Source organism: Manacus vitellinus, unplaced genomic scaffold (assembly GCF_001715985.3).
Source record: "Manacus vitellinus isolate BGI_N305 unplaced genomic scaffold, ASM171598v3 scaffold_47_pilon, whole genome shotgun sequence".
NCBI lineage: Eukaryota > Metazoa > Chordata > Aves > Passeriformes > Pipridae > Manacus > Manacus vitellinus.
This window is the reverse complement of record NW_021940585.1, coordinates 6,072,375-6,083,317: the sequence shown is the minus strand read 5'-3', so window position 1 is coordinate 6,083,317 and position 10,943 is coordinate 6,072,375. Positions and strand designations below refer to the sequence as shown.

Below are 10,943 nucleotides of genomic sequence, written 5' to 3'. Positions count from 1 at the left end.
GGGCTGCACCGCCCCGGCGCCAGCCCTGAGCACGCAGGGCAGCGCTGAGTCACGGGCACGGGCACGGTGGGAGCCCAGGGCTGGCTGACAGGGACGTGGCCCCCGGGGCTCTCTCACCCATGGTGGTTGGCTTTCTCTCCTGCTGAATTCTTGCCTGTGGCCAAAGGGGTTGCAAAGTGGAGCCAGGCTCGATGTGAGGACCCACATCACCTCCACTGCAGCCCCTCAGTGCAGGGATGTAATTTGTCAAGCACTGTTTGGGGAAGGGGACACACAGAGATTTTATCTTCTGAAGAAGCTGGTTTCTATTTCTTTAGAGAATAAAAGCCTATCCAGGTTTGCAGGCAATCAGCCTGCAGCCTGCACCCCATCTCTTGGCTCCCGACTTCAAATGGGAGTTTTATTGCTTATTTGGGATCCATACCTAGAGAAAATAAAGAACAGGTTGACATGTGGTTCAGAAGGCAAGTGACTGGGTCTGAGCTGGTACCATGGGTTTGTAGCTTGTTAGTGAGCTGCTTTCCCATGGTGAGGAGGTGCATCGTGTCCTTGCACCGATATTGCTGCCTCCTCAGCCATCAACCCTCTCCATCCTAAAGGGATGCTGTCACTTCTGCGTGAGAACAGCTGTCCAGTTGTTATTTTTCCTGTCTCTTTGTAATATGCCTTTTGGAGCTTGAAAATAAACAACTGAAAGAAAAAAAAGAAGTACTTTTTTCTGGATCCTGCTCAGCAAAGAAGGTGGCTGTGGGGAGGATAGGTGTGTACTCCCCAGGTGGAGATGCCCCAGCAATTAAGAAATTAATGGTGTCTCCAAAGTCTGATGCTGCTGCCCCTTTTTATCAGTGCTGTCATTTACTGGAGAGCCAGTGAAGGACCAGAATGCTGTGCTTTGAAAAGTCCTGACTAGGGGATGCTCTTTGGGGGTCTGCTGCTCCAGCTGCTCATCCAGGTCTCGGGTTTTCCACCACCCTGAGATGTCCTAGAGCCAGCAAAGTATCCCTGGGCGTGCTGCCCAGGGAAGCTGCTGTGAGACCCAGGGTCTCTGAAAAACATTTTTTTTTCTTTTTTTTTTTTCTTGCAGGCAGGGCAAAAAAGTCCCTTGGGGGCAGCCCAAGCCACATTTTCCATAGGAAACAATCTCTACCAAAAAAAACCCAACTCACTTTGCGGTTTCCGGGCTTGCTTCCCGTTTTAAAGGAGATTTTTTATGTATTTTAGCTTGGTGTTTTTCTATCCCTTGGAAAAGAAATTAAACTTATGTGGGTGATGTGATGTGATTTAGAGATTAAAGGGAAACCAGGAGGATATTGTACGGAGGCATCGGAAGTTTGCAGTGCTGGTGGGTCTCGGTGTGCGGTGCTCAAATGCCATCTAGTGGCACCGGGCACGGCGTGGCGGGGGTTTTGGGGTGACTGTGGTGGGCGGGGCAAGACCAGGGGTCCGGTGGAGACACTTGGCTTGTCCGGCTTTGCAACCGAACAGCATCTGCGGGGGCCTTTGAGAGGGAATATTAAGAACAAAATATTAAGTAGTGTAATAACGACGTGAGGTGTGAGCTGCAGGGCGTGAATCCCATCACCCAAAGAGACCTGGGGACATGGACAGGGGTCGAAGGAAAGTGGTGGTCCGTATGGAAACCCTTAGCACTGCCTGGAGCCAGGGATGTTGCCTACCCCTGCATGGGCTTTCCATGCACAATTCACACAAACCAGTCCAAATCCTGCTATTCTCTCACCAAGAAGACTTTTTGGGTGAAAAAAAAAAAAAAAAGAATATCCAGGGAGGATAACCCTAAATACAGTCAGACAGCATTCCTCTGCCCACACCAGACTGGAGTGAGTGGCTCTGCTGTGTTGGGGACCCCACCCAGCAAGGGAGGAGCTGTGCACCCTCTACATTCCTGCAGAGCCCCCTTTTCCTGTAATTACTACCCTGCCAGCTGCTCTCCCAGCAAGCCTGGCTGACAGCCCCTGAAATCCTATTAAGTGAGTTTCAGGAGAAATAAAGTTAATCATCTCCTTCACCTGCTCTTACTCCTCCTCCTCCTTCTCCTCCTCCCACCACAAAGGCTTGTGGAGGTGGCTGAGCCAATGCTGTAAGAGCACTCAGACTATTGTAGCTGTGACTGACCCCATGGATCCGGTCCTGGGTTGGTAGGGGCTGCAGCACCAGAAGGTCAGCAACTGGTGCCAGGGAGGAGGGGAGGCAGTCGGGGCAGGACAGAGGAAGCGATGCCGTTGCAGACGGAGATCCTGCGCGAGGTCTGGGCTGCGGACAGGTGAGTGCCATGGGGCAGAATGTGACCTGTGGGGTGGATGATGTGCTGGCTGTCCCCACCAGACTCCCATCTCCTCCAGTGCCTTTTTCTCTTATTTTCAATTTAAATGCAATTTAATGAGCAGTTTTATCAGAGTCTTTTTGCTTCAGGGGTTGGTGTGATGATGCTCATTGACTTACAGAGAGGAAAAGCGTTTGTTAGAGGGGAATCCCCAAATTAACCTCCTTGCTGTCACCCTTGCCCAAGTCAGAGCCTGTCCTGTGCTCCCTGCTAGAAAGGATGATGTCAGACAAGCTTGACCCAGTCGAGACAGGGGAAAATGCTTCTGGAGCCACATGAAAGGCTGACCTTTCCTCCTTCACCAAAAATTGGGGCAGTCTCATGCCCCCCAAGGTCTGTGGAGGTCTGAAAGCCCTCACCGCTTTGCTTTCTGTGCCCCACAGTCCCAGCGAGGAGCCAGGGAGCCCCCAGCAGCAGAAGCCCAAACAGGTGAGAAAAAATCCTTCCCCTCCATCCCATGTGCTACCATTCCCTGCTGTGGGCTGTCCTCAAGGGCTGGAGTCATCAGAGACCCTGAAACCCTGGAGCCCCACACCAAGGCTGACTAGGGGCTGGATGGGCTCTCTATTGGGGTGCTGCAGCCCAGGAGGGCACGAGGTTTTTGGGAACCTTCTTCAGAGCAGGTGGGTAGAGAAAATCCCACAACCCTCCCTTCTCCTTTGTGCATCCTTCTGAACCCCCTTTCCATGACTTTGAAGTACCCCATGTGGCGGTTTCCTAGTTCCTAGTTAACACTTTAATTAAGCCCCTCAGTTAAGCTGTCAGCTGTGACTCACTTTCCTCAGGCTGTGACCCTGAAAGCCACACCCCCTTCTTGCATTTCGGCACAGCCCTCACGTACCACCCGACCTTGGAGGGGTCTCAGCAGCAATTTCATCCACCACCCAATTTAATCAGCACCCCCTCCTCAAAGAACTTCATTAAGTAACGAATGGCTGTCCTCCCTGCAGCTGCTTAAGGGATTAGGGGATGTGAAAGAGCTTTTCAGTGTGAGCTGCTGACATGGAAGAAAACAGCTGGTTCCCAGCTTCACTGTGGGACTCCCAGCTCCCCCTCCCCAAATTTGCAGTACTGGGATCCCACTGGGATCTGTCTGGATCACACCTTTTGCAAAACACCTTCACCCACCACCCTGGAGCATCTGGGAGGAACACAATCCCTATGAGGGGAAAGATGCTCTCTTAGGTAGTGGAAGCTCTAGAGCATGTGGATTTGCTTAGATTGCCTTCTGAGGGCCCTGAACTGATACCCACTCCCCAAACACCTCCTTTCCAGAGCCAAGTGCTGACCCACATGCTCTGTATTTGGTAAATCAGGGTTATTTATAGCCCAGCTAACTGGGATTAGGTATGCTGTGTCTAATCCTCCTGCTTCCTTGCTCCTGCTGACCTCCATCCCAGCAAGGCCCTGCAGCTCCTTTTGCGGGGGTGAGAGATGGAGGTGAGGAGCAAAGCTGTCTGCCCTTCCTCGTGTACCCTGTCTTGGCTCAGGTACCCAGAGTGCCCATCAGTGCCCAGAGTGGCTCTCAGCCAGGGTCCCTGTGGCACAGTGTGGCTTGTTCCTCTATGCTGACACAGTCCATGGTGTCAGGGCAGTGCCAGCATCACTTGTCAACCCCTTGTCTCTGGGGCTGGCACATGGCTGCCTGTCCCAGGGTAGATGCTGTTCTGTTTGTCTGCTAACAGTCCTTTCTGTTTTCATTCCTCTGCCTTCCCTGGGGGGTTGCCCCATGGTAAGTCACTCATTTTAAAGTGTGTCCCCCTACCCCACAGCGGGTCCTTGCTTCCATGCTGGGCCAGGAAAAGCACAGCTGTACTTCCGAAAGGGAGCTGGTGCTGTATGAGCAGGGGTTGCCTCACAAAGAGAAAAGGGGTTTAAGGCCATCACCACCTCTGCAGCACCATCTGTGGGGGCAGAAGCTGAAGAAAAAGAGGCAGGAACCTGGGCTGGAGCCTGAGGCCAAGCCAAGGCGGCTGCGGGTGAAGAAGCCGGGTGAGGCGGGGGCTGTTGAGGAGCCACATGCCCCAGCACAGGGTGAGCACAGATCACCACAGCTCCCATAGAAATGGGAGGACATACTGCCCACCCACCCCCCGTCCCCCCCCAAAAACCCGCCGTGGCCCCATCCTGCACCTGCCGTTCTCTCCATCACGAGCATCTCTTGAAATGTGCAGGGGTGAAGAAGCTGAGGAAGAAAAAGGAGGAGAAGGGAGAGGAGGAGAGCGACAAGGATGCCTATTCCAAATTCACCAGGGAGCCTCGGAAGAAGAAGGAAAATCCAGCACCTCGCTCCCATGTGGCCAAGGGCCCCAAGAAGCAGCAAGGTGTGGTGACAGCACCCACCTCTCTGCAGGCACTCGCTCATGGCTCCTCATGTACCCATGCACCATGTCCCACCAGAGCCATTGATGCTCCCGGTGTCTGCTGGGCCTCTGCACACCCCTGGCAGAGCTTTTTGGCCAAAACCCAGCTACAGACCTGGGAGGAATGGGAATATGTCAGGGGACCTGCACTCATGGCCTTGGCTGGGGAGTTGGGACCGCGCCGGCACCGTCCGGCACCGGCCACGTCCCACGCGCCGCTGGACACCGGGACGGGACGGGACCCACAGCCCCGCACCCCGGCTGGGACAGGATGACTGTCCATTCCGGCCAGTCTTGTCGCAAGAGGATCCGTCCTCGCAAACCACGAGGCTGGGGGTCCCCGCTGCAAGAGGACATTGCGTTGCTGATGCCATGGTGTCACCTCTGGGCAGATTGGCTTGACCCCTCCTCTGCACCGGGGCTGCAGCCGCGAGAGGGCGCTGGGACCGCGCCGGCACCGTCCGGCACCGGCCACGTCCCACGCGCCGCTGGACACCGGGACGGGACGGGACCCACAGCCCCGCACCCCGGCTGGGACAGGATGACTGTCCATTCCGGCCAGTCTTGTCGCAAGAGGATCCGTCCTCGCAAACCACGAGGCTGGGGGTCCCCGCTGCAAGAGGACATTGCGTTGCTGATGCCATGGTGTCACCTCTGGGCAGAGCTGGCTGAGGACGAGGAGGATGAAGAAGAGGAAGAAGAGGTGGAGAATAAAGACCCGCCAAAAAAGCTCAAAAAGAAGCTTCCTAAAGACCCCCCCTCAGGAGAGAGCCGGGAGAAAAAGCTGAAGCCGAAGGGTGAGTGTCCAGGGGTAGGGATAGCCTAAGCCTGGCTCTGTCATCATTTGCATCTGTCTTTGCTGGGATGAGGGAACTGCCTGCATCCGGTTCCCATCACTGTCCCGGGAGGCTCAGGGTGCTGCAGAGCAATCGCCCCCTCCCCATTCAATCTACCCCCAGCCCAGCCCTTCCTGCTCCCCTCCACCCTGCTGCCTCCCTGTCCCCATCACTGCCTGTTCCAGCAGCTCATCAGCTCCTCTGTCCCACCAGGAGACAAGAGTGACTCTGACAGCAAAGCCAAATCTGCCAAAAGCACCAAGAAGGAGCAAATGTCCGTGTTTCAGGTGAAGAAGGAGAAGAAAAGCAAGAAGAAAGGTATAGGGTGAGCAGGAGGGGGAGGTATCCAGTCCTGCTGCCCCACAGCATCACCCTGAGCCAACAGCACCTGGTGTTGCATGACCATTTCCCCCGTGTCCCTCACAGTCACCACCAGCAGTGATGAGGAGGATGATTCTGACTCCAGCACCAAACCCATCAGGTCAGAGAAGAAGAAAAACCCAGCATCCCTCTTCCAGACTGGTGGGGACCCCCCCAAGGAGAAAAAATCCAAAAAGAAAGGTGAGAGTCCAGCACCAGTGATGGAGGGTGGTATGTGCTGGAGGGGCTTCTGGGAGTGTAGGTGAGCTTGGTCGTGAAGGATGGGGGTTACAATTAATGGTGTTGGCATGTGTCTATGCCAAGCTTGATTTTGGGGCTCAGCAGAGTCAGGATCTTCCCCCTTCTGTGCCCCTGCCTGTTCCTGCCTGCAGTTCCTCCCAAAGGGGCTGAGAGTGAGGAGGAGATCCTGGAAACCCTGCAGAAAAACTCCAACAAGAAGGGGAAAGCAAAGAAATCAAAGAAGGTACAAAGGACCCCTCAGATCCATGGGGGTCCCCTTGGGGTGGGGTGGGGGAGAGCAGCTCTTCCACCCAGGGTGAGTTGGGAGGCTGCAGCATCCCCCAGCAAGACCCACTGCAGCATCATCTCCAAAGCCATCAGTTGCAGGGCCACAGCCCAGGGGGGAATTGGAAGCAAGGAGCAACTAGCTGGGAAAGGAGGGGGGCTTTCAGCAGGTTTGACTTTGGGGTCACCTTCCCCTCTCATGAAGCAGCTGAAGGAGGAGAGGCCCCCATCTCCTGTCATTGAGGTGGACAACCTGGAGGAGTTCGTGCTGCAGCCGGCGCCGCAGGGGGTGACCATCAAGTGCCGGGTGACACGGGACAAGAAGGGGATGGACCGGGGGCTTTACCCCACCTATTACCTTCATTTGGATAATGACAAGAAGGTTAGTTAGGGTGAGGGCATGGAGACTCATGGGGCTCTGCGTCCATCCTGGGGAGCACTCCCAGGGTTCTGGGGGGATGCTTACCTGTACCCCACTGTGGTGGTGGGTTCTGGATGGGGCTGCTTCCCTCTCCTGCAATTCCTCTTGGGAAATGCCCTACGTTGATGGTACCTGGGATGATGAGCTAGTGTCAACTAGAGAGCCCTGCTGATGCTGGGCTGGGCTCAGCCCCTCTCACCCTATGGCACAGCCAGTGTTTTGGGGATCATCTTCACTCCATGACTTGCTCAAGGTCATGGCAGTGACCTGTTGGGGGGTGAGCCAGAGACAGCACTGTCGATGGCAGTGACAGTGTCTGATCCTCACATGGTCCAACTGCTCTACCAGGTGTTCCTCCTTGCTGGGAGGAAGCGTAAGAAGAGCAAAACCTCCAACTACCTCATCTCCATCGACCCCACTGATCTGTCACGGGGGGGAGAGAACTTCATCGGGAAGCTGAGGTAGGAGCAGAGGTGGCACCCCATTCCTGCAGCACCCTGTTCCCACCCATGGATTACTGGTTGCTCCAAGAAATGGCTGGGTCAGACAGGAGGCTAAATTCAGCATTTCCCACTGCTGGGTCTGACCTGAGGAGTGGCAGGGGGCTGAGAGGGGAAAACAGGCTTGTCCGGTTCCTCCCAGCAGACAGGTCATGGCTAGAAAAGGTGCCCAGCAAGTCCCAGGCCACTGCATCACCAGGAGCCACACAGCAGTGCTGGGGGATCCCTGTAGTGGCAACACCCCGTAACACCCTGATTTAAGGGTGCCTTGAACCACAGCAAGTGACTAAGGAGTGGGAAGGATGGCACTGCTTGGGGGCTGCGTCAGGGGTTTGCAGCTAGACCAAAACAAAGCCTGTGCCTGGAGAGGGTTCACAGGGGGGCTGTGGTGGCTGTGGGGCTGTCAGTGGCATCAGCCATGACCATCTCTCATCCTTGGCTGCAGATCCAACCTGATGGGTACGAGGTTCACAGTGTTCGACAATGGTGCAAACCCCGACAGAGCCAATGCTGACTGGTCCAATGTGCGGCAGGAGCTTTCGGCCGTGGTCTATGTAAGCAGCAGCGTGGGAAGCCCTCCTGGACCTCCTGGGCAGGCAACGAGGGGGTCCCAACATGCACCCCTTCACTGGGTGCTGCCCCAGGGGAGTTGCAGGGATGCAGGATGAGCTGGAGCCATCCCTGAGTCCTTGTTCAGCCCCCATGAGTGGCTGCAGCCACTGGTGGTTGCTGGTTTTAGAGACGCGGTTTTTCCTGCAGGAGACCAATGTTTTAGGCTTCAAAGGTCCCCGGAAGATGACGGTCATCATCCCTGGGATGAATGCTGATGGTGAGAGGGTGCCCATCCGTCCCCGAAATGTAAGTCAGGGGCTAGGCTGGGCGAAACTCCTTGGGGGCTGGGTTTGCTGGGGATCACCTTGGATTTTACCAGTTTGGAGCATGGAGAGGCTTTCAGATGTCCCTGAAATTCAAGGCACTTACCTGGGAGGTGGGAGACACAGTGTCTGTACTTTTTTCTCTGTGACAGATCCCATTTCCATGTGGGTACTGCTACAGAGCATCCCCCCCAGGCACACCACAGAGGGTGGCAGGCCTCTGGGGGAAGTCACCCTGACCTTGCTCTCCCTGCTCTTGCCCCTCCCCAGGATAATGACGGCCTCCTGATGCGATGGCAGAACAGAAACATGGATAATGTAATTGAGCTGCACAACAAGGCACCAGTGTGGAACGACGAGACCCAATCCTATGTCCTCAATTTCCATGGCCGGGTCACCCATGCCTCTGTCAAAAATTTCCAGATTGTTCATGGCAGTGACCGTAAGCTGGAAAGGGGGCAGGATGGGATGGGAGGATGAGGTGGGGAAGCACTGCCTCATAAACTGGCCCCAGCACCCCCTTATTTTGCTGAGGTTTAGTTTTTTCATGCTTTGGGGTCCTGCCTGCCTTTGCTGGAGCTGGGATGAAGCCGGACAGGGAGATCAGTGTTGCGCAGAAGCTGCCCTTGGGCCCCAGCACTGGCAGAGGCAGCGTGCAGGGCTCCTGTTGCCACAGAGATTAGAGCAAGGACAGATCCTGTAGGGTGCTGAGCCCCCCATCACACTACAGCCACCCACTCAGCCCAGAACACCCCAGAGCTTTAGCCCCATCATGCACCCCACATCGCCAGTGGGCTCAGCCCAAGCCACACTGTACCTTGGGGACGGTCCGTCAGGGGTGGCAGCAGCTCTGTCTGGATGTGGCCACTTGTCACCTGTCTGGTACAGTCAGAAGCTCTCAGCCTCCAGGGTGTTGGGTTACTACACAGAAAGAAACCTCTTGAGGGCCCCTGGTTATTTTTACAGATTTCCTGTCACCCCCCTCCAGTAGCAGCAGTCCCACAGTCAGGGGATGGGAGTGTGGTCCCTGTCCCTTGGGGGACTGTGACTCCCAGGAAGGGGCTGCTGAAGGGACTAGAGGGTGCCGTGGTCCTTGTGCTGGACTGTGCAATGAGAAAATGATGCTTTTTTATAACATGTGCTGCAGTATGGTGCAGCCAGTGTGGGAGTCACAGGCAGAGCTTGGGGCTGGGGGGTGGGCAGCTTCTTTCAGACACTGGGAAAAGGCAGGATGGGTGCACAGGTGACATTCCAGTTGCTCGCCCTCTTTTCCACAGCCGACTACATCGTGATGCAGTTTGGGCGTGTGGCGGATGACGCCTTCACCATGGACTACAACTACCCTCTCTGTGCTGTGCAGGCCTTTGCCATCGCCCTCTCCAGCTTCGACGGGAAGCTGGCCTGCGAGTAGCGCCTGCACTGGGCCTGCTGGGACCACCGGGACCACCTGCCAGTGCCCGGCGGATGCTCCTTCATCCCTGTCTTGTTCCGTTCCCTGTGTTTCCACCTTCTGTCCAGTGCATGGTTGCAGTCACAGTTGCTCCTGGGGTGGTTCACAGAGCATGATGCTTGCCAAGCACCATGGGATGCTCATCCAGCTGCAGCCACCCTCTCCGAGCAAATTCAGGACAGACCGCTGGTCTGGGGTGATGGCAGAGTCAGGCCTGAGGTATATTTAGCAGATGAGGCTGACTGTGAGCCCTATCTCATCCCTTTGAGATGTTTCTTGGACTCGGATCCTGGAAACTCATCCCCCATTTTTTTTCTTTTTTTTTTAGATTCTGATTTGTATTTTTATGCTCAGTCCCCCAGTGAGAGAGTGGTCTCCTTGCTCTGTGTTTTTTCATCCCTCTGTGAGTCTGCACAGAGCCCACATGCAGATGGGCTCTGCCCAAGCTCCCAGCTAGAGACCCCCATCCTGGCTCGATGCCCACTGGGCGCAAAGCCCTTCTTTTGCCCCATTTTGTCCTGGTGTGAGTGGATGGCCAGTGCCCATGGTGTCTTTTCACCTACTGGGTCTCACCCCACTGCCCAGAAACTGTTGGGGATTTGGGTCCCTGAGAAGCAGCCTGGCACCCAGAGCACTGACAACCTATGGGCACGTGCTGAGGGATGGTGGTGCCAGTGGAGGAGGGCCAGCATCCACGTGAGGCAGAGCTGGCATTGCTGGCAGGGGGCCCAGCTGGGTCAGTTCTCCAGGAGGGACCTGGAAGAGAAAACTGAGGGTGCACCCAGGAAGCAATGGAGTGACTCATGAGGTGTGGTGTGGTGCTGAGTCATGCTCAGCACCCAGACAGGCCCTGCCAAACCCCCTGTGCCTCTACCACTCACTGCCCCTTCACCCTGCAACATCCCTCCAGACCCCACACATCCTGGGTGTCCCCACTGCTGCAACTGGCCCCACTGGTGCTCCCTGTTCATGGGGAGGTGGTGACCAGAAGGTGCCACCCCCTGTCTCAGACTGGTAGGGTATCATGGGGAGCTGCAGGGAGACAGTGAGAAGGGGAGATGCTGGAGAGGGGTTAGCTCAGTGAGAGCAGATCAGCCCATGCTCCTACTGCAGCACAATCCCACCTTTATGGAGTGAGGATTTGGCTTCAAAGACAGTCCCAAATCTGATTAATTCAGTGATAAGAAATACAGGGATATGGCAAGGTCCCCTGAAACACCGTCCTCAACTCCCTGAGCAGTTTCTCTTACCTGCTCAGCTAATGCACTGACC

At 55.7% G+C, this 10,943-nt stretch overlaps 1 protein-coding gene across 1 annotated transcript; it reads left to right on the top strand.

The window, feature by feature from the left end:
- Window positions 1-5,405: 5,405 nt before the first annotated feature.
- TULP1 (TUB like protein 1) lies at window positions 5,406-9,632 on the top strand. Its single transcript, XM_018079691.1, has 10 exons — window positions 5,406-5,501; window positions 5,754-5,858; window positions 5,967-6,101; window positions 6,293-6,384; window positions 6,631-6,807; window positions 7,195-7,307; window positions 7,792-7,900; window positions 8,106-8,204; window positions 8,492-8,663; window positions 9,499-9,632. Exons 2-10 carry the CDS (start codon window positions 5,813-5,815, stop codon window positions 9,630-9,632), a joined length of 1,077 nt encoding a protein of 358 aa, XP_017935180.1. The 5' UTR covers window positions 5,406-5,501; window positions 5,754-5,812.
- Window positions 9,633-10,943: the final 1,311 nt, after the last annotated feature.